The sequence below is a fragment of the Chelonia mydas genome, chromosome 1, assembly GCF_015237465.2.
Source record: "Chelonia mydas isolate rCheMyd1 chromosome 1, rCheMyd1.pri.v2, whole genome shotgun sequence".
NCBI classification, from domain to species: Eukaryota; Metazoa; Chordata; order Testudines; family Cheloniidae; genus Chelonia; species Chelonia mydas.
Genome location: NC_057849.1, coordinates 159542637 through 159566008, shown reverse-complemented (window position 1 = coordinate 159566008; position 23372 = coordinate 159542637). Strand labels below are relative to the sequence as shown.

Genomic DNA, 23372 nt, shown 5'->3' with positions numbered 1-23372 from the left:
CTGTTTGTGGACTTGCTTGTTCTGGGTTAATAGTTATCAGTCCTTGTAACCAAAGAAAAACCCTTATGTAGGGTTTGAAGGATTGACTCGTAACCGTGCCTCCCAATAAATGCCTTGTCTACATTCCACTACTTCTGTTCTTTTTTATATTGGTATTTGTTTTATTTGCATTATATTTTTGTTTCGTGTACCTTTTTAAAGTTTATTATTTAGCAACTCATTTTTAAGATTATAGCAGTTATAATTATTTAAATTACTATTAATACTAGCTTAAAGCACAAACCAGGGGGTGCAAGATTATTTTTATGGAATAGCCTCCTAGGGTATAATATTACATTATAAGCTTGATTTGCCTTTAAAGCATTTTTGTCATTTTAATTTTTCTTTTCCTATAATTATATTATAAACTGGTTCAAAATATTTATTACTACAGGTAATTTAGGTGTGAAACAGAATATAGACCAATTAAAGTAACATTTTCTGCATTTATACCAGAAGTGGGGTTTTTTAGCCACTACACAATAGTTATTAGTCGCACAGACAGTTTTTACTTTACCAGCGTCACAGCGTTTCAGCCATACTGTGCAATTTGGAGACTGGTTTTTCCCCAGAGTGAATCCACATGCTAGCAACTCTGTAAGACTTTAAAGCTGCACACTGTGTCTCCCAGGTGCAAACAGCAGTACAAGCCTGGGGCTTTCCAGATCTTGCATTGTCTTGCAACAGAGGGAAAACAATTTTTTTCACACTATATGGGTTTCAGTGGTTTTGCATTTAAGTTCATGGAATTGGACCCTTGTTAGTTTTTTTGCACTGCACTAACTGGAATCTTTCTTGTACCAAATTTTAACTTGTCTGTGGTAAGAGGGTAAGTTTTCTTGCTCCATATAACTTAGGGCCACTTTTACTTTGTATAGCATGTATATCCCCCACGTACATGTTGTTAGCATTCATTGACTTAATTCCATGCTTCCTTAAAAGCAATTACAAGATCTCACATGTTATATACAGTTAACAAAGATTCATTAATGAGTTATTGGTTTTGCTTATTTAGTGGATATAGTACTTCTGCTGCTATCTACTGTCAAAGTGCTTGATGATTTCCACAGCATGTGTTAGCAAAATAGTGACTTCAAACAGTCTAGTTCCTGTGCCACTCCTGTTAAGTTTCTTTCAGTGAAGTTGCCCCCCCCTTAATGTGTAGCAGTCTTACACGTTAACGTATGAGTCTTTAACGGTGTTTAAGCATATTTTACCTATTTTTAGTGAGCACAGTTCTTTACGGTAACTGCAGTTTGGTAAAATTTAACACAAATGCGTACAAAGATGTTCAGTTTATTTATAATATTTCCTTAACAGGTCTTAACCATAAACCATTGGGACCTGTTTCCAGGCTAGGACATTTTAATCTTTATTTCCAAAACTCCACCATACGGTTTTTGTGTTTATTCCCTAAGTAACATGTATTTTTACTTCATAGTTAAACAGAACTTCTGGCTAGGATTTTAATGGTTGGATGTTTTAGAGTTTTTGAATGGGCACTGCACCATTCAAAGTAGCTCCATCATCCATAAATATAACATATTAAAAGAAAACAGAATATGGATGGCATTTTTGAATAAGGTTTTGGTGGTTGGGGTACAACAGTGAGCTTGGGGTTTTGTTCTAATGGGAACAGGGGTTTTCAACCAGGGGCTCATGACCATCCTGCCCTTCTCATATTGCTAAATGCGAGGCAGGTTTCCAGCTATATGTGAGGGTAGCCCAGGTATGGGACACATTTTGAACTTCTGTAATAGTTCTGCCAAATAGTTCTGTAATAGGGTACACAGTTCTGCCAAATTTAGATTTTAGGAACCCCTTCCTACCTTCAAGGTGTCTATAACTTCTGTGCTTAGTCTAATTAAATATTGCTTTTTCTACAGGTTAATAATGAAATGTATTTTAAAACTCCTTCTGTCTCTTCAATCAAAAATGCATTGTCATCTATGAGTAGAAAGGAGGGTGCTCTAAGATCACACTTAACAGAAGCCTTAAACACTTCTGTTACAAGATCTATAAACACTTCAAATAATAGATTAGTATCTTCACCTCATTTGGATCCTGAAAACAGGTTAGTGAATAAATGCAAAGTAGCTTTCCATTCATCTCAGGAATAAATAAGTTTGCAAATGAAAATAATTATGGTGGTTGTAATAGGTCAGTTGCTAGGCTGTGACAGCCATAATAATGATTGATGTATTTGAGCTATTATGATAGCTGTCAGCCATTAGACCAGAAGCTTTCTGAAGAGTGAAAGCAAATGTAGGAAGCATTTTGCTAACAAGGAGGAAGATTGATTACCTATTTCTCTTAGTCAGGAAAGACTGCTTTTTGTTAGCTATCTTTCCAGCATATTTTTCTCAAGAAGCTTCCATTTCAGGTAACCTTTTATTATATTGTCACTTCTTGGCCCAAAGTTTTAGTCTGTTTCAGGATATTTTGTGAAAACAAGTCAGTTGCTAGGTTACTATAAAAATAGTGGTTGATATCTACCCTGACTAGTGAGATGTAGTTTTTTCTTAATGTAACAGTCTTTCTAGTCAGAGCCTCTTGAATGGAACAGATGTCAGCAGAGAGAACACCTTTCTCTTGACTTGGCCTGTCTTTCAGCAAATTATTTGTAATTCTGAATTAGTTAAATAAAGATGTTGTTGCTTCCATTGTCTCAAATAGCCTTGGATGAATCCTTTTGATTCAGTTCAGCCATGAAACCTGATCTCTCCTAATGTTCTTAACTGTACCAAGCACAACCAACAGTCACTACAATAGATGAGCAGAAAGACATCCTCTTATTCACGGTGTATAGCGTCCGTTCACTCAATGTCCAGTTTTCAGGAGTTCTCCAAAATGTAGGATTTACGACTCCTAAAGTTGACCTCAAAATTTAGAACTTAAAAAGTGCACATGATTTGTCTAGAATCACCAGTGCAGTCCAACAAATATGTACTTTATTTTCATAAGCACTGTTCACACAAACTTTGAAATTATACAGTTGAGAAAACAAATTATTTTGAATAATGTAGTAGTTTGCACTAGCTGAATATTTCATTTCTTCCCCCCCTCCCCCCCAACCAGCCTTAAACGGAAGATTTCTGGTTGTTCGCCTGTTACTTTAAAGACACCACGATTAAATAACCACACATTTGACAATCACACTGAAGATGATGATGAGGACGTCATCATCTTAGAGGAGAGCAGTACTCCAAAGCCTGCAGCAGACTGTGATGTTACAATAGTAAAAACTGAGCATATTAATGTGGAACAAAGCAGCATGCAAGAGGAGTCTTGTGGTGCAGGTAGTTCAGAAGATAAATATGAGCAGTGGACTGCATCAACCCAAACTGAGATACCAAGTTTAGTGGTTAAAAAAGAAGAAGTAGAAGAGAATATAGATATGCAGCTACCCAGATCAACTTTGGAAACAAGCCAACAAGAAATCATTAATGCTTCTGAGGCATCTTCTGTGGATTTTAGCATCAAATTAAATGAACTAAGAAATCAGCTGCAAGTAGCAAACCAAGAAAAAGAAAATTACCGAAAACAGTGTGAAATGTTAACCAACCAGATGAAAATACTAGAGCAGAAGATACTAGAAATGAATGATAACTATGTGAAAAAGGAAATGTGTCATCAGTCAACTGAGACTATTATATTCCCAGATGACAAACTAGAAAATTTTAAAGAGAAAAGTCCAGAAGAAGTGGGTATTTTATATGAGCAAGCCTTAAAAGAGATGGAAAAGCTAAAGGAACAGTGTAGTACTTTGCTAAACTTAAAAACGGAATGCAGCAAATGTGCTAACAATGAAAATAAAAATGAGGTGGATGAAATTGCTGTGCAACTTGATGATGTCTTCAGACAACTGGACAAATGCAATACTGAGAGAGATCAATATAAAAGTGAGGTATGTTTGTTAATATGGTTTATGGCAAGGTAAAGTGAATATACAGGACCTGTCTTTTTTTTTTTTTTAAAAGATAGCTACAAAATTATTCACACAAGGCCCTGATCCTGTAATGAGCTCTATCCGCACAGCTCCCTATGGTGTCAGTGGGGCTCCTTATGAGCAAAGAGAACAGCCACATTGAGTACACTGAAGGATCAGGGTCAAAATTTGTGGATGCAGTTGCACATATAAATTATAATTATCCAGCTGCAAATAAGTTAATTGGAAATAAATTAGGATTATCTCATTAGCTGACATCTCCTGTGTATATGCTAGATCTTGATTGCTGTAAATTGCTAGAGGAGTGAATACCTTTTGGTTGTTTTTAGTATCCTGTTACCTCTATTTCAAAAATTCAGGTACGAATATTTTTTCAAATAGTTAATTTTTTTAATTTAACAATTTTGGTAAATACATTTATCATATACTATGTTCAAGTAACACAACTAATAAAAAGTGCCAGAAAAGATACCAAGCATTGAACTGGGGTAGAGTCACTCTCACTTCTCTTTAGAAGTGATCCCTCCAGAGTAAGCTTGAGACACCCTGATAGACAAATATACAGGAGTTCTCATTGCTTTTGGGTAGTTCATTATTTGTTTTTGTGAATAAACAGGATAGACACCGCAGGGGATTACATCAGCCATCTTTTAACTTCACTTCTCAACGCCTTTTCCCATTTACATGGGGTTGGAGGTACCTATGATTCTTCACTGCTCCTTCCAGTTCATGGCACAGGTTCATAGGTCTTGGAGTTCCAGTCCTTTTCTCATCAAACTTTTCTTGACAGTCTTTCCATTGTGTCCTCTGTCTTTCATGTCCTTTCTTGCTGTTCTTTCTCCCATCTTTCTTTGCTATCACTGAGAGTCCCAAATTCATCTTCCCCCTAACTCACTCCATGTGCACTCTGTTTACTCTCTGCTTGCCTGCCATTCTCTTCAGTATATTATTTTATACTACCCACTGTTGCCAAATCAGAACAGGCAGGGACAGACAAATTCAGTGAACACATTTCCTTTCAGTTTGTGAATTAATTGCAAGTTCCACAGTACTCCTGCCTTTCACTGCCATCCATGGACATTGTGGGGCTCTCTTCAGTTCTCCAGATCTCGTTCCAATTGCATGAAATATACTTCCAAAGAATACAGATTTTCTTCTCTCCAGAAACTTCAGTCAACAGCTCTTCTACCACTCTTCCTTATTTGCATAATTGCAGTCTTCTGTGTTTACCTTCAAACCATGATCTTCAAACACAGATGCCTACTCTGATACCATATTTACCAGTTCCTCTTTGTTGTCAGTCAGAAGGGCCAGATGGTCAGCGTAGATTATCTTTCTCTGTCTCCACAGGTTTGGTTCTTCTATTATTTAACTCCATAACTAGGATGAAGAAAAGTGGACTCAGCACACTGCTTTGTCTGACTCCCACTGTCGCCTCAGAACTCTCTGAAATTCCATGTATTGTTACCACCTTAGTTCTTGATCCTCAGTGAAGCTCCTCTATCATATCCATTTCTGTAGTCCCCGTCCCATTGATTTCAATACTGCAGACAATGCAGAATCAAGTCATATGCTTTGTCAAGATCAATAAATGCTACGTAGCAGTTATGCCCTCCATTTATAATTCTTTCAAACTTCTGTCTCATTGCAAATATGTCTGTAGTATTCCTTCCCTTCTTAAATCTCCTCTCCTATATTTTCTTCCACCTTGCACCAAAACCTTACCTCCAAAACTCTTTAAAGGATTTTAAGAGTCTGATTTAATGGACTGATGCCCAATAAGTGTTTGGATCATTTGCATCATCCGTGCCCTCCCAGAGAGGCACAATATTGCAGGGATCGGCAGCGTTTGGCCTGCAGCCCACTAGGGTAAGCCCCCTGGCAGGTCGGGCGGGTTTGTTTACCTGCCACGTCCGCAGGTTCGGCCAGTTGTGGCTCCCACTGGCCGCAGTTCGCTGCTCCAGGCCAATGGGGGCTGCAGGAAGCGGTGCGGGCCAAGGGATGTGCTGGCCGCTACTTCCCACAGCCCCCATTGGCCTGGAGCGGCAAACTGCAACCAGTGGGAGCTGCGATCGGCCAAACCTATGGATGCGGCAGGTAAACAAACTGGCCCGGCCCACTGTTGCCAGTCCCTGATCTATCCCATTCTCCAGTTAAGTGGGATCCCGGCAAACACATAGTAATGTGTGAAGTGAGTATCTGCAGTTGCCTTGATCATATCAACAGTTACCTCATCTTCACTTGCTACCTTACCATTCTTCATCTTATTCAGTGCTTTTAACTCCTCTACAGAGATCAATACCTCTTTGAGGCTTCTCCATAATTGCTGAAGGTGCTTGCAGTTGCAGTTCTCTTCTTGTTTCACAGCCTTTGGAAATATTTTTTTCTATACCTGTACCATACCTTTAGGGTTAATCATCACACAGTTCCCATCCTTCATGCAGAAAGCTCTATATCGTGTTTCATTTGTTCCTCTTTTTTTGCTAACCTAAAAGCCAATTTCTTGACCTCTTCCTCCAGCTTTCTGTATAATTCCTCTTCGGCCTCCATTTTCACCTTAGCAACTGCATGTTTGTGTGCTTTTTTTATTCTCATCACACCCTGCTTTCTCAAACTCTTTAAATAATTTTGTTTTTAATTACTCTTGTACATCAGACTTCCATCACCAGCTTGTTATCCAAAAGTACCACTCGTTCTGCCACATTACCTTCACTGCCTTAATGAAATGGATAGGGATGGTGTGCCTAGCTTCTGTTTGCTAGAAGCTGGGAATGGGCAACAGGGGATGAATCACTTGATGATGACCTGTTCTGTTCATTCCCTCTGGGGCACCTGGCTTTGGCCACTGTCGGAAGACAGGATACTGGGCTAAATGGACGTTTGATCTGACCCAGTATGGCCGTTCTTATGTTCTTAACTTCCTTAATTCTCCCTCCACTCTTCACTGTCTTTGGCAAAGCATGAAAACCTTCCTTTACTGTTTGGCAAACTTCCTTTCTGCCCCCTTACATAACTAACTACCAGTGCAATTTCTTCCTCAATTTCATTCTTTCCTGTCTTTTCAGGTTATACATTTTAGCTATTAATACTTGCTATACTGAGTGAATGTGTGGCAGAACAACCTTTGTCTTTCACCATTTTCATGTGTTCTCTTACCAAAATATACCAGTAGTCTACATGGGCTTTGCTTTTTCCACTATAATATATCATCATATGGGATTCTTTTTTTTAAAACAGTATTCACTGCTGAAATCCCATTAAACACCACTTAACCCAGTTTTGTCCTTCTGCATTTCTTTTACCAAAGCCAAATTTACCCAACGCTCTTTCTGTTGGGCTCCTTTCACCAACATGATTGCTGGTAACAAGGTGTTACTCTCAACCATAACCACCAACTCTGCCAGCTCATTTCTAAAGTTGTTCTTCTCTTCCATAGGTCTGCCTGATTGTGGGGCAAACTTTGACATCAAACAACCCTATTCTCTATCAACAACCATACTACTATCAATCATTTTCCTCTTCTTTCTACCCTCATGACATCATTGATCTGAGCTTATGATGATAGCTTCCCCATTCATTTTCTTTTTTCTCACAACCAAAAAATTTAAATCCATCTTCCAAGATTATACTTCTGCCTCCACACCATGTAGTTCTAAACAAAATTGCTATAGTTTAATGTATCTGAGTTATGGAAATTGATCAGTTTGGGTAATTTGTCTCCATCTTTTTCAAAATATTTTTAGAGGAGAGTATCTATACTCTGCCATCATTTTTTGGTCACCAAGAATTAGTTAAAACCATAGAAGTGACAGCTAACTTTAGAAACTGTAACAGTTCTTTTGGAATTCACACAGGATGGATAAAAAATTAGTTTTTAAAAGATCAGTTCTTTAAATCTTACTAGTTATTTCCCTATCTTATAGTATTAAATTGCTAATGTGGATGTTTTGTATGTTTCTTTAGCTTTCTAATTGTTCATAGAATTTCAGTTTTTATACATAAAATGCTCATCTATACTGAAAAAGTCAAGAGCCTCATTAATAGTCTTAATCTGAAAACAACATGCACACAGATACAGAATTGATAAGTAAATTGCCCATGCTGTGTTCGCACTAAACTCCACTTCTTGATATACTGAATTTCCACAAGTCAAGAAAGCTGAAATGCTTTGTCCAGTCTGTACTCAACCATTAGGGTATGCAGTGTGAAATCAATGGAACTTGTGCTCCTAAATAAGTTAAGTGCTTTTGAAAATCCAACTATTAGGTGCCTAAATTAGCTTTAAGTGCCTAACTTTAGGCTTCTATTTTTGAAAATTTTGGCATATGTAAAGTATGTTCACTAATATATTGAATATATACACTATATGTTCACTAATTTAACTTATTGTTAATATTGAAGCAATTTGTTTTGAACGGAAAGATTTTGTGGCACTAAGACTTTTTAATAACTACAATTTTAACCTCTGATACCGCAAACACTTTTGTACGCTCATGTTGGTTTCAAGCAGATGAGTAGTCACACTGAAGAAAATCTGATATTAATGTGAGCAGAATTATGTACCTGCTTAAGTGTTTGCAGGATCACGGTTTTAATTTAATATTTTGTTTTCCTGTAGCAATTTTGTAAAATAGATATGATACCCAACCAGTAGTGACATTTTTTAAAAGCATACTTTATTATTTTTAATTTATTGAAGTAAAACATTTTCAGGTTAGTTTTTTAAAGCATCAGTAAACTTCTTTTAAAAATCAAGTGATTTGATCATTAGTTAAACCAGTGATTTAAATCGCCTTATTTTTAAATTACTCCACCGTGACTTCAGAAGTATAAAATTAACTTACTTTGATTTACCTGTCTCAGATTGAACTGCTGGAAATGGAAAAAACTCAAATTGGTTTTCAGTGTGAAGAGCTTAAAAGAGAAGTTGCACAGTTAAAAGCTACAATTCCTCAAGTGGTAGCATGTGCAAATGATTCTACAACCAGTAACATTGAGGATCCTGTCAGTTATTCTGTTGAAGAAAGGTATCGCTTTTCTTACTTTTAAACCAGAAATTTGCCTGGAATAGCCTATCAAGCTTGTACCTTAAAACATTGTCAAAGTTCATGATTGATTCTGTGACCTTTTGTGGCTTTCTGAATCTTCACTGCCCCTTCCTTTCCCCACTAATGTTCACACTTTATCATCTTCCAAAAAATATTTTGGATTAATGTATGTATGTGTCCAGATTGCAAGTGTTAAAGAATCTAAATGTGTAGTTTGTCTGAAAATCCTAAAAAAATAAAATAAAAATAGAAGAAAGTTTCTCTTTATGCAGGTAGAACAATGGCTTTTTATTGGAGTTAACAGCTTGCTTGCTTGCTTACCGCTATACAATGCACCGAAGACATTTTCTGAGGCGTTTTTACTCCAAATGTATATTAGGACATGTCTATACTACAACATTAAGTCAACGTAAGTTATGTTGACCTACAGCCAGTGCAGTAATTAAATAGGCTGTTCATGTCCACACTACCCTCCTTGTGCCAGTGGTGTGCATCCTCACCAGGAGCGCCTGCATCAACTTAAGTGGGGGGCATTGCAGGAGGCTGACAGCCAGAGCCCCACCACTGCAAGGTTGACAGTTGGTGCGGGGCTGACTGTGGGAACGCTGCTGCCCTAGAGCTGGCAACCAGCCAGGTGGTGGTGGGGCTGATGCTGATGGCACTGACCTGCCCCGTATGGGGGTGGTGGGGCTGGCGCTGATGGCGGCGCCATGCAGAGGTGACAGGGTAGGGCTGGGGAGGCTGGCCAGGCTGGGGCTGCTGGCCCTGGGTGGTGTGCCCACGCGGGAGCGGCAGGGCTGGGGCTGCTGGCACCGGCTGGTGGCTAGCGGCTAGCCCCAGCCCTGCTGCCCCCATGTAGGGCTGCTGCGGCTAGCCCCATGTGGGGGCAGTGAAGCTGGGGCTGATGGCACTGGCTGGCTCCATGCAGGGGCAATGGGGCTCGAGCTGTCAAAGACAGTAACAGGTGATCTAAGCAACGAAGTGTCTACACAGACACTGCGTCTACTTAACTACATCAACCTAAGCGCACTCTTTCGTGCGCAGAGGTGAAATTATTACGTCAGCGTAGTGGACGACTTACTGTAGTGTAGATGCTTAAAAAAATTAGGTCCACATAAGCTTCCGTATGTTGACCAACCTCTGTAGAGTAGACTAGGCCTTAAATGTTCTTTGTTATGGATTATTGACACCCTTCCTTAAATGCTACTGCAAACTGTAGCACTAGATTGAGTTACCATTCCATACAAGTCTGTTCAGAGTTGTCCCTGCTCGCTAGATCTCTAGTGTTTAGGTTTGAGCTGTAGCTGCATCATCACTTGTGATCGTTCCTCTGTCTGCCAGCATTTCCTTCGCTGTTGGCATCTGACTTTAATGACTTGTACTCCCTGGAAGGATTTGCAGATATTTGAATTTGTTGCACTAGTGACCACCCACAAATCGTGCTGGGACTTATCAGCAGAATGGATGCTAACCTGGAAGGAAAAGCAGGCTGAAGGAAGAGAGATAAAAAGGATGGCTGAGTTGGAAGTAACTTTGAGCAGCAAAGAGGCATGAAGGGAGAAAATTAACACAGGAAAGCAAGAATAAGAGAAGGAACACAGAAAATAAACAGGAGGAGGAAAGGAAAGTAGGAGAGAGACTGAAGCAGAAAAAAAACCTGTAGAGTAACACAGAAAAATATAGCTAAAACGTAGCCTTACACTCCTATTGTAGCTTTATTTTTAAGGTAGTTCTTGGACAAATTTCTCTTTCCAGCTGGTATTTCCCTCTCTTCCCCTCCTCCTCTTTTGTCTGTCTCTAGAGTTGGCTTTCAGTGTGTGCCTAACACTTGGGCCAAATGTGCCATGCTCTGTCATGTTTCTGCATGTACTTCCAATTTTTAATACTTTGGAATTATTTTGAGAAAACAAAATTGAGATTGAAGTGAGGTATCTGGGTCAGTATTTGGGTTTGTGCTACCCAAACAATCTCTCATCCTGCTTCAAAAGAGCCTCTATTTTGTGGCAATGAGGATGGAACCAAGTTCCGCCCTTAATGTTTGTTTAAAACAGAATGAACATGTAATCCTCCCGCTCAGGAACTGTGGTGCTCAAACCTTGGAAAAACTAGTCCAGCTAGTTCCTTGCCTTGAGTTACTTCATAGATAACTTTAAATTAAATTTCATGATGTCTTATATTGGCTGATACGTTTCTTTGTAAAACTCAAATTTGTAGAACCTTCTGTTTTCAGTAAGGTAGTCACATTGTTTATAAAGTTCACTATAAAATGTTATGGACTGTAATCTCAATTTATCTGCACTCTATATAAAAAAATCTTCCTTAATATGATCATCATTATTTCCTTACAGCCTGAAACTGCGATCCCTCCGAGTTAACGTTGGACAGCTACTGGCTATAATTATGCCTGATCTAGATTTGCAGCAAGTAAATTATGATGTTGATATAGTTGATGAAATTTTAGGACAAGTTGTGGAACAAATGCATGAAATCACCACTACTTAATATCCTTTACTGAAGACATTAAGAAACTTGCTGAATCTTCCACTATATTGTATGGTTTCCAAATTGTAAAGACTGGTTTTGTTTTTATGTTTGAGTGATTTAGATACAAACTCAGTGTAAAATATATATACTGTGTGCACTCAGATGTCACAAATACTGTGGGTACTTTTCACGTACCTTTTAAGTTTCTCCTTAAAAGGAACAGTCAACATTGACAGACTGTGGATGTACCTAACTTATTAAGAATTTTGTTTTAAAAATAAATGTAATTAAACTTGCAAATATTTTCTATTACTTTGGAATCTTAAACAGTTTTTACAGAGCTTTTCATTTGGCTTTTAACTTTTTTGTATTCTCAGTGACCCTTAAATGTATTTGTTCCCCCAAAACTAAACTTACCCTCTCTGATCCCCCTCTGAAAACAAACCACGATAGCATGGTTGTAAATATCAGTATTCTCCTTGTAAACAATAATGAAACAGGCAAGTTTTGTGAGTTTGCCTTTACTTATGATAAAATATAGTTGGTACATGAAATTTTTGGGCTGTGGTCCCTGGTAGCAGTATGGATTGTTGGGGGTTGGGTTTTTTTTTGGGTACAACAAGGGTCTGATCATGACATGTGCTAATACCTGCAGTTCCCACCAAACCCAGTAGGAATTGCAGATGCTCATACCACTCAAAGCATATTGCTGTGGTTCTAACTACAAGTAGGCATAGTTTTGGTATGTGCTATGAGCTTATTCATAGCTCTGCCAATGCATCTCAATGCTGACCAGAAATACTACCATTTTAATACTACCCCCTTGAGTGAAGACTGCTAATCATGTTAAATTGTATAGTGGTTTTGTGATGTTGGCAAATACATAATAGGGAAAAGATGTCCTTAAAAAAACCCCTCAGAACACTGAATTGTTACAATATTGATTACTGACTCTGCCATAGAAACCCCTGTCTGTTAGCTTTTTTTGAAATGACATTACTGTAATCAATCCTAATTTAGCTTCCCATGAAAATACCAATAATGCAGCATGCTGTATGATTACAATGGGCTACTCAGTTTTAGAAGAATTATGTAATTAAAAGGGCATTTAAGTTAGATACTTCTGGTGTTAATGACCAATGAGTTTATTGAAGCTGAAAATTTAAATCTAATTTTCTTTCACTGTTTATGCTGTTTTAAATTTTGCACATTTTTTATGGACAAAAAAAGGGCTAGTCCTTTTGTTTCTAGTCTCTTTTGCTGGTTCTCATGTATTAGCACAGTGCTGCAATATCTGCAAAACAGGTGAATGTTTAAATTTAAGTGCTGAGGACATATAGGGATAGTGATGGTATGCTTCTTCAAACCATCTTTTTTTCCCAGCCAACAAAGGTGTCGTCCTCATTTGACTAGTGTTCTAAACAAAATGTTTCAATTAAAACCTTCAAAACAATCATGAAAACATCCATTTAAACATATTTGAAACATCTGTTTCTACAAAACCTACATTTTTTGGCTTAAGCAACCTTACTGTCCTGTTTAAATTAGGCTGCATTCCCTTAGTTGTACTTTGCTAGTCTGTGTAGCCTAAAAGTATCTTGAATACCTGATCTAGTATTATGCTAGTAGGGATAAAGAAATACTATTGTGCTTAGGGTTAAATTTAATGTTTAATTTTGAACAGGTAGCTGAAATATAACAATGTTCCTATACCTAAGTCGTTTTTTGATAAACTGGTGTGCAATTTTTCATTTCGTCTGTCATTGTTTATTTATTTTCTCAGTGTTTTTTGTCCAGATACTTCTGTAGTTGAATTTATTATAGATGACTGGTAAAATACAATGTCTATATTGAAAATTAAAAATTTATACTGTACATTTAAATTTTGAGGAACAGCGGGTAAATGGAAGTAGGTTTACTTGTTAAAGTACATAGATGTATTTTTTTGTAAAAAGCACGTTCTGGTTTTCTGTCAGATCAAAACTTTTAACTGGTCAATAAAAAATTAATTTTGTTTTAAATAAGAATATGCATAATAGCTATCTCTGGCTTTATTTTAACATTCATCCTTACGAGAAATCTGGCATCCACTTTACCATGCAGCCTTTTAGAAGAATGTCAGTTTGCTTGCTTCTGTAATCCACATTAACAGTGTAGTTCTGTCACTCTCTTTAGTGGTTAGATCACATATAAATGTTTGACTCTACTTCCATGCTAAGAGACCTGATTCTTTAACTCAAGTTCTGGAGGCTAGTGTTTTCATGTTCTGAAGTCCCAGGTTCAATGCCAGATTTCTTAAACAAAGGGTGTTGGTACTGTCACAGTTCAGAGCAATTGCATCTCTGCTCCTGCTCTGTGGTCCAGCAAGGACACCCATTCTAAGCTCCCAGCTCCTCAGCTGTCACATCTGTCTCCCTCCTAATCAGGTTATTTCCAGGCTGCACATTATACTGTGAATTCCCCAGCAGTCAGACCATAAACAGTAAGTGCCACAATTAAGTTACCACACAGCTCTAAGCAAGCACATTTATTCTTAAGGTAAAAATTACAGAAACAAAAACATACACTAAACTTACTAGAGATCACACCCCATCTTCCACAAGGGTTCTGTCAGTCCTTTAAACGCTTCCCTGAGGATTGGGGGCCTCCGCTTGGATAGAAGGTTCTATCCATTTGCTGGATCAGAAGGAAAGCCCTCCATTAGTTAACTATATTCAAACAAAAGTCCTTCTTTTTGGTCCCTGGAGAGTTCAGTTTGAACAAGCATATGCAAGACTCTCCAGTCAGTGCTAGTTCTCTGGAAGTGTTACAACTGGAGTGAATTTGCCTAACCCCACCCCCCCACTCACCTTAGTTCCTGGAAGACTTGGGTCTCCCTCCCCACATGGAATTGCATACAATCCCTAGCCTACAATACATAAACTTACTTCAAGAAGGTTGGGCAGTTTCCTGCAATACCCTGGACAAATCTGTCACAGGTACATTTGGTTATCCAATCTAACCACTAGACCACACACTGCTTCCAAAGCCAGCAATGGAAACCAAGATTCCAGATGTCCAGCATTCCACTGCTGTTCCACAAAAGCTTGTGTAACCCACTGGCAATGTACCATCCCTCCCTGTAAGGGCTAGTCCATGTAAAGAATATCAGCATGCTTCACCCACCTCCATAATCCCTGCATGAACACACCAGCTATACCTACTGCTGACATGGAAGAGGTCTGTGCTGTGGACTGGAAGGTTGTGGGTTCTAACCTTGCAGATGACCCAGATGGAGTGGAAAAAATACATTATATATAAAACTCAGTTTAAGAGCCCTTAAGCACTTGTTGAAATGCTTTTATATTGCAAAATTGTATTTAGAAGTGAATTTGGATGTTGTACTATATACTTTACTGCTGTGTTTTTATTGATGTTTGGTTCAGAGTAATGCACAGAAGACTCCCTGTGTAACCAAAGAGTAGATTCTTGCTGTGTAAGCTCCAAAAAGGCCAGAACTTACGTTAACTTACTTTTCCAGAAAGCAATCCTCATTCTGAAAGGGGTAACACTGGCACTTATTGGAGATTGAGTGTCTCAGGGCATTACTGCTCTAGAGCTCAAGTGCTGCCACTCAACCTTTCCAGACTACTGTACCCTTTTGAGGAGTCTGATTTGTCTTATGTACTCCCAAGTTTCACTTATCTTAAAGTGCTTCCTTACAAAAATCAGACAAATACAAATGTCACAGCACACTATTACTGAAAAATTGCTTACTCATTTTTACTGTATTATAAGTGGACTATAAATACTGTACTTGCATTTCAGTGTATAGAATATAGAGTAGTATAAACATGTCTTATGAAATTTTAGTTTGTACTAACTCTGCTAGTGCTTTTTATGTAGCCTGTTATAAAACTAGGCAAATATCTAGATGAGTTGATGTACCCCTAGGAAGACCTCTGCATACCTCTACAGGTACTCCTACCCCTGGTTGAGAACCACTGCTACAGAGCATTTCAGCACTAGGTCACTAGTTTGAATTGTGCCCAGCTCCACAAGAGTTAAAAATTGTTCCTCTAACACATGTTTGGCATGAGCCTGGTTAAGTATAGCAAGACCTAAATTTGCAAGGGTTGGCCATTTTGTAATTGATACACACATTTGGGGGTGGGCAGAAGGAATGCAGAAGACAGACCAAAACACCATTTAATCTTTAGCACATAATCATGGGGTTTTGTAAAAAAAATCTCACAGTTTTAAGGTTTGAATAGTTATTTTTGAACTTTTGGGATTGTGAATACTGAACTATATCATGCATTCAGATGGGCTATAGCAGAGGTGGGCAAACTATGGCTTGTCCTGCCTGGCCCTTGAGCTCCCAGCCCCTCCCCCACAGCCTCAGCTTGCTGTGCCCCAGTGCTCTGGCCTGCCACTCCTGCTGGGTAGTGCAGTGCCATGGCTGGCTCTGGCCAGCTCCTGCTGCTCTGAATGGCATGGTAAGCGGGGCAGGGGGTCCTGGGGAGCAGTCAGGGGGCAGTTGGATGGGGCAGAGGTTCTGGGGTGGTCATCAGGGGATGGGGGGCTGAATAGGTGCAGGGGTCCCAGAGGGCCTGTTGGGGCAGGGGTGTGGATAGGGGTCAGGACAGGGAGTGGGGGGGTTAGGGGGTGGAGTCCGGGGGGGGTTCCAGGAGGGGGCAGTCAGGGACCAAGGGGCAGGGGTTGGATGGGTCAGGGTTCTGAGGCGGCCAGTCAGGGGCAGGAAGTGGGAGAGGCCAGGCTGTTTGGGGAGGCACAGCCTTCCCTACCTGGCCCTCCATACAGTTTCACAACCCCAATGTGGCCCTCGGGCCAAAAAGTTTGCCCACCTCTGGGCTACAGAAAGGGCTGTAACCGTTAACTGAGTACAGCAGACTTTGCTGAGGGGTCTGCACCCAGCCTCTCTCTCTCCTCACACCATATTCCCTGTTGCACTACAAATGCAGATGGCACCAACAGGAGACCCAAGGGAACAGGTGAGGAACAGGTGCCAGGCTGTCTCCAACCATTCCCTCAGCCAGTTCTAAGCCACAGGATTGTACCCCTACTTCCCACAACTTCCTTCCTAAACAGCCAGCTGCTGCCCCCCCCCAAAACACCTGTTAGCAATTTGACTCACTCCAGCACCCCTCTCCTCACAGCTTTTAGCAGTCACTCACCCTGACAGCCTAGCACCCACCCTTTACACACCCCAGGCACCCTCTTCCACTCACGTACTCTAGCAGCCCTGGGGCTAATTACCAAGTTTTGTGCAATTTCATGTCACCTGACATCCTGCTACTGCTCTGGGCCAAGTGTGTTGGCCATCAGATGAAGCTTATGGTCCTATGAAAACTTGCAAGAATGCAAATTAGATTGTGTCACTAAGGGAGCTTATCACAATTTGGCAGCTATAAGAAACTGTGTAAATTCCAAAAACAAAGTTGAGATCTGGTGCTGTAACCCCTCTGCCTCCCTGTAAAATGGGGACAATACTCAGCTTTATAAAGTGCTTTGTGATCTAGGGATGAGAAATCCATGTTGAGTTAGGTACAATTAATTTAAATAATCATAAGAGTAGTGCAACTATCTTAATTCTGTTACCATTTCTGTATTCTCTAGCGGCCCCCCCACCATACCTACACAGGAAAATGTGCTTTAAGCAATTGTCTCTAACAAAAAAGACCCCTGCTACTCTATAGAAGGTAGGATCCCTATAGCTGCACTAACCCCACGGCTCCGCCCACCTACCTGGAGTATCTTACAGGAGACTGAAAGAACGGAGCAGACAGCTGGAGCAGGCATGGGGAAGGGCCTTTTCTTATCTGACCCACTCTACTGGAACGACTGAACTCGAGAAAGTTTCACTTTGCCACGACTGAATGAACAGAGGAAAATATACAGATCTCCATCATTCTGTAAAGCAACACACACACGCTGTCCCTAAATGCATACACCCTGCTCCCTCCACCCCCTCCTACATCGACACCACCTCTACACATACACCCTGCTCCCCCCATTCTACCTACACAGACACCCTGCCCCCTCCCTCCTTTATGCACGCACACACCCTGCTCCTTCCCTTCCTCCCCTAAACATACACACGCTCTGCTCCCTCCCTTCTTTCCTTATACACGCCCACCCGGCTCCCACCCACCTCTACGCACAGGCACGTGATACAGCCCCCACTTGTAGCTGTGCATCGGAGCTTGGGCTGAGGCTCTGGGCTCAGCGGGGCGCGGGGGAGGCGCGAGGCGGAACTCAACAGCGCTGCCCAGCAGGTGGCGCTGTTGCCCCGTAATGTCCCCCGGGAACGAGTCCGCGGCGGGCGTGTCCCTTTCCTTCGACCCGGCCTACCTCGGACGCATGCGCGGTCACTGTTGGGGCGCTGCGGCGCGCGCGGGAAAGGCGAGCTCTGCCTGCCGCGGCCGGACCCGCCTCCCCTGCTCCGCGCGCGCCAGCCGCAGGTAGGGGCGGCCGCGGGCTCGGGGCGTCCCCCCGCTCCCCGCCAGCGGCGCTACGGGCGGGAGCTGGGGCACGGGGTGCTGGGGCGGGGCGTAAGAGGAGGTGCCACCGGTGAACTGCAGGGTGCGGTGCGGCCCCCCGGTGGGTTGCCGGGTGCGGTGTGTATGTGGCATGCGGGGTGTACAGAGCCCCAGCTCTGTTGAGACGGGATTTGGTGAGGGGCAGCTAAAAGGCCGAATTCAGCCTTCCTGTGACTTCCTCGTGTTTTCCGTATCCCAGTGGTGGGTTTGTGTCGCTCCAGGGTTCTCGTGTCAGGCTAATATTTTCCCGGGGGGGAGGATGTTGTTTAGACATGGAGTATTATGAGGGGGGCCTCTTCATTTGCAGGGATTTGTCACCTTGCCTTGCTTCCCCTTCCTTTTAAACTTCATACTCCGTTTGGCAGATGAGTGCATATTTTACTTGAGTTTGATTCAAACCTTTAACTTTGTGTGTGACAGTTCTCCTCTGCTGAGTGCCTCAGTCTTCCTCTCTGTAGAATAGCGGTGATGTGCAAAGATCGTTGAGACCTCTGGAAGACAGCTGCTAGGTAAGTGAGCATTGTTTTGTTATTGCTGAGGCACAGCATATTTTCTGTGACTAACAAGCCCCTCTGTTCCTTGGAGGAATGATTTTTCTTCTGTTCTGTCTCTGTTTCCCCTTTTTCTTCTATCCTTTCATCTCCCTTCCCACTCCAACATGCTAATTTTTTCTCTTCATTTTACCCTTCTTGGTAATTTTCCCTTCAAATGCAGATAACTTTTATGGTCCATGAGGTCTGCACTAAATAGTGAATTCTTCTTTTACTCTTCCCTCCTTGCTTTCCGTTTTTCTAGCATTACTTACTCTGAGGGGAATTCTGCACCACTGCACATGCGCAGCATTTATGTCCCCCACAGATTTCTTAGCTTCCCCGCAGAAAAAGTGACTTTCTGATGGGGAAGCAAAAGGAAGCCACTAATAGTCATGCGACCCTCCCAAGCATTATGTTTCGGGTGTCCAGGGCAACTGGCAGAGAGGTAAATCACTGTGGGTTGGGACTGCGGAAGACCCAGCTGGTGGCTCCTACTCTGCGCTGGGCTCAGATGCTGGTTCTGGCTGGGCTGGGGAGGATGGAATTTCCTCTTCCCTTGAACAGCATCCAGAGTTGTTTCAGACCCACCCCCAGATTTCTCCCTTGGCTGTAGGAAGCTCTGCAAACTCTCTCCCCCTAACCCCCGTGCTTCCTGCACCCATCGCACCTCAGTTGCAGGGGGAGGGATCACTGTACAGGGAGCTGCTCCCCCATCTTCCCAACCCCATTGCATCCAGACCCCCTCATACCCAGACCCTCCCGCCAAGCGTCACTCCCCGCCACACTCCCAGAACCCCTCCAACAAGCCCCACTTCCCCTGGACCACCCCAGTGAGCCACCCGCACCCAGATCCCCACCATACCAAGTCCCAACCAGCTGCACCTAGATCCCCACCCCACTGAGCCCCATTCCTCCAGCATCTGGACACCACCACTGAGCCCCCCCACACCCTCCTGCCAAGCTCTTCCCCCCTCCCCCGACACCCCTCCTGCTGAGCTCCAACTATCTTCACCTTGACCCCCTCTGCAGAGTCCCATTACCGTTGCACCCAGAACCCCCCAACAAGCTTGTGCATCCAGATTCCCCCCCTCCGGCCCCGCACCCGGATCCCCCACTGAGCCAACCACACCCAGATTGCCCCACACAGAACCCTCTCAACCCACACCTGGCTCCCCCCATACGAAGATCCTCCACACTTGGATCCTGCCTTGCTGAGCCTGCCTGCTCACACCTGGTGCACCTGTCACAGAGGGGCAGGGTCCTGGGGTGTTTCTGGTGCAGACCCAGTCTTTGTGGTGTGTTAGGGTTGGGTGCAGCCTCGCTGCTGAGTCTGTGTCCTGGGGGAAAGTGGCATAGTGATCTCCCACCTTGTGCAGCTAGTGGCCTGTGCTCCCCAGTGCCATGCTGGAGACGCCACATTTATTTGACAAATAAGATTTGCAGAGTTTTAGAATATTGTGCAAAATTTTTATTTTTTTAGCGCAGAATTTTTAATTTTTTGGTGTAGAATGCCCTCAGGAGTAATTACACTTGCTGCTTCAACGACGCTTGTGACTCAAACACCAATCTATGCAATGATTTGTGCTGCAGTCAGAGCAGGGAGTAGAGGGATCAGAGCAGCATGAAGAATTCAACCATATTGAGGTCTGGGGATGGGAAAAATGACATGCCCACAGAAAATGTACCCAAATGGTATTCCAGCACAATTACCTCTGTCATCGTAATAAGATTTCCAGTAACAGAGTAGAGAGCCATGGCTTAGTAACCTTTTCAGAGAATGTTCTTACTGAAAACTTTAGTTCTTATAAACCATAGTTACTTAAAACAACTTTCCTTAGACGTAGTAATCTTTTGTGCTTTACTATAATGTTTTACTTATGATTTCTGTGGTGCTTGTGGACACCGTATTGTTAACTCTGATTATAATTTTTGTCATAATAAATGCAAAATATCTAATACTTGCCATGTTTTTCTTTAGAAAGAATGAAGGTCATCACTTGTGAAATAGCATGGCACAACAAAGAGCCGGTGTATAGCTTAGACTTCCAACACGGAACAGATGGGAAAATCAATCGACTGGCCTCCGCAGGAGTAGACACAGCTGTTCGTGTGAGTTCCAAACTTTCGCTGATTTTAGTATGTGCAGAATAACTACCAAGGAATTTAATTTTACTTTAAAATTTCACCTTCTTCTGGTTTTCCATGGGCTACCAGTGAGTGACTCAGATGAACAGTTATGTGAAAGTGGGGCATGAGCTCTGTCAGTCTGAGTTTAGTCTTCAAATTCTGGCTAATCTGCTTCTTCCTAATTTCATCTAGTTTGGGTAGAATTTTGAAATTTTTGAGTGACTGCACTCTTCCTGTCTCCTTGTAAAATATATAAGTAAATGAACTGAAGAAAATGGTGCACACTAATTACATAACTGAAAATAGATCAATTTTCAGGTATAGAAGCCAATTTACTACCTGTAATACTTTTAAAACTAGATATGGAAAGTGGAAAAAGGACCAGATGGGAAAGCAATTGTGGAATTCTTGTCCAATCTAGCTCGACATACCAAAGCAGTGAATGTTGTGCGTTTCTCTCCCAGTGGTGAGATTTTAGCATCAGGAGGAGATGGTGAGTAACATTATAATAAAGACCGATATAAAGAAGATACATACATCTCATATAAAAATGAGCACAGAAAGTGTCTATCTTTGGGTTTGTATTAACCAGTGCCCTCCCTATCACCATAATTCATGAGTGCCCCGCAAACCCTAATGAATGTATTCCTCCAGCCTCCTTGTGAGATAGGAAAGTATTTTCTGTGTTTTACAGATGTGAAAGAATTATTCCTATTTTATGGATGTGGCATTGAGCAGCTTGCCCAATATCAAAAAGGGACTCCGTGGCAGAGTTGGAAATTAAATCCATCTCCCGAGTCCCGGACCAGTGCTTTATCCTCAGGACCAAAGGGATTGGATAGCTCTCTATTGGGTTCGACACACATATGTAATATTTTAAGAGAAGATTTCCAAAGGCACAAAGGGCAGTTAGGTATCCTTTGAAAGTCAGTCGAAAGTTGGGAAGCTGACACCCACTTGGACCTTTGGAAATTTCCTTCTTAATCAGATTGTTTAATGAAAAAGGCTAGATCAACATAAATCAAAACTAACATATACATTTGTTTCCTGTTCCTACGTAATAAAGGTAATGGTGGGGAAAAAAGCATTTCTAGGTCAATCACCTAAAAAAATCTCCAAGGCTAGTCTAAATATTTTTGCTCATTGACTTTCACATTACATGTAACATAATAGCAGGATAAGGCTAATATAATAATTCATTATCAAAAAAACAGAAACATTTATCAACAAATCAAATTATTCCACAGATGCTGTGATTTTATTGTGGAAATTGAATGATAACAAAGAACCAGAACCAATAGCATTTCAAGATGAAGATGAAGCTCAGCTGAACAAAGAGAATTGGACAGTAATTAAAACTTTAAGGTAATTTAATTGGGCTTTTGGAGAGTTTTCTTCATTCCATGATGCTCCTTATGTCTGGAACAGCCTTCCACTCAACATAAGCAAATCCTCATCACAGTTTTTGCAAAACTCACCTGCTCCATAGCGTATTCCTGTTATGCTTCTGCCCCCATTTAGTATCAGTCCGTGCTGGTGTTCTGTATCAGTCTGTTTCCCCAGTCTTCCAAGATTTTTAAGGCAGAAGATCTGACACCTGTGGCATAGCTCTCTGCACCTACTTATATGATCATTTACTTCAAAAGCTCTGTCTTTGTCCCCTTTTGCACAGGGACAGTTTAAGAAAACAGACATTTTTAGCACTGAATTTATAGTGAACATAATTTAATAATGAATATTAAACAAAAAAGTGCCAAAAGCTAAAATGATTCATGCCTGTTTGCTAAATGTCAGTCCCAGCCAAATTTTTTAAACTAGTTTTTAGAGTTGTTGAAAAGTTTTATTCCAGCTGTCTGGAAATGTTATTTGCAAATTACAGTAATTACAATTGTCACCTTTACTTTTTTTTTTATTATGTATTCATACAATACAAAATAGTCTGTATTTCACATTATATATGATGCTTATTAGAATGTACGTGTATTCACAGTTAAAATAGTTCATTTATCTAAGTGAAATGGGTCGTGGGTTCAGCCCAGTTCCTACTGGGCAAAACATCAGAGCACCACTACCACAGTGGGAACTGAATGGCAGCCTGTTCTCACTCTCCGTGGAGAAGCAAAGGAATGAAAGGCTGTGGAAACTGAAATCACCTTTTGTCCCTTTGTGGGACAATATGTGGAATGCTATCCCCTGTTTGAGCAGCATCTGTGGATAAAGAGCACTTTGGTCTCCAGGTTCTCTCAGTTTGCATCCCTTATGGTCGTTAAATTCATTAGTAATTTACACTATTTTACCAAAAAAAAAAAAAAAAATCTAGTCTCAATACCTGATAAACCTGAATAGGTATAAAGTGTGTATAGTAGAAAATATGCCTTTAAAAATGCTTGTATAATTTCCATACAAGACTGAAACAGCTTCCAAGATAAGTTAATTAGAATTAATTTCTCTAAAAAAAAAAATTGGAATTTTTAAAAATGGGAATGTAACATGTATTTTATCATTCGGATAGTCACATTGTGGTGTAAATCTACAAAATAATGCTAGTGATTCTTACCATTTTTTAAACTTATTTTTTGTGGAGATTCTCCTAACTTGGACTTGATATCAGAAGACATTCGTTCAAATGCAATATGAACTAAACTTAGAT

At 41.1% G+C, this 23372-nt stretch overlaps 2 protein-coding genes and 1 long non-coding RNA gene across 10 annotated transcripts in view; 2 read left to right on the top strand and 1 right to left on the bottom strand.

Annotated features, from left to right (window-relative positions):
- MORC3 (MORC family CW-type zinc finger 3) overlaps positions 1 to 13541 on the top strand; it is a 54963-nt gene extending 41422 nt beyond the window's left edge. The window contains exons 14-17 of the mRNA XM_037904252.2: positions 1926 to 2113; positions 3118 to 3946; positions 8852 to 9015; positions 11385 to 13541. Of these exons, the coding sequence (XP_037760180.1) occupies positions 1926 to 2113; positions 3118 to 3946; positions 8852 to 9015; positions 11385 to 11538 (1335 nt within the window). The 3' untranslated portion in view covers positions 11539 to 13541. The remainder of the gene's footprint in view (positions 1 to 1925; positions 2114 to 3117; positions 3947 to 8851; positions 9016 to 11384) is intronic.
- The window catches only part of LOC114021373, a 58717-nt gene extending 40910 nt beyond the window's left edge, over positions 1 to 17807 (bottom strand). For 3 of the 5 annotated variants that reach the window (XR_005226143.2, XR_006287951.1, XR_005226142.2), the window contains exons 1-2: positions 17269 to 17478; positions 14097 to 14196 (exon numbers count right to left, since the gene is read on the bottom strand). This is a non-coding gene — a long non-coding RNA (uncharacterized LOC114021373). Of the gene's footprint in view, positions 1 to 4015; positions 5533 to 14096; positions 14197 to 17268; positions 17479 to 17674 lie in introns of those variants that run through there. The other 2 variants (XR_005226144.2, XR_006287950.1) reach the window with 2 other exon arrangements.
- CHAF1B (chromatin assembly factor 1 subunit B) overlaps positions 17708 to 23372 on the top strand; it is a 29925-nt gene continuing 24260 nt past the window's right edge. The window contains exons 1-5 of one of the 4 annotated variants that reach the window (XM_037904233.2): positions 17708 to 17984; positions 18483 to 18571; positions 20574 to 20704; positions 21083 to 21215; positions 21970 to 22087. In XM_037904233.2, coding sequence (XP_037760161.1) covers positions 20579 to 20704; positions 21083 to 21215; positions 21970 to 22087 — 377 coding nt within the window. In that variant the 5' untranslated portion in view covers positions 17708 to 17984; positions 18483 to 18571; positions 20574 to 20578. Of the gene's footprint in view, positions 17985 to 18369; positions 18572 to 20573; positions 20705 to 21082; positions 21216 to 21969; positions 22088 to 23372 lie in introns of all 4 variants that reach the window. The other 3 variants (XR_005226141.2, XM_037904240.2, XM_043538255.1) reach the window with 3 other exon arrangements.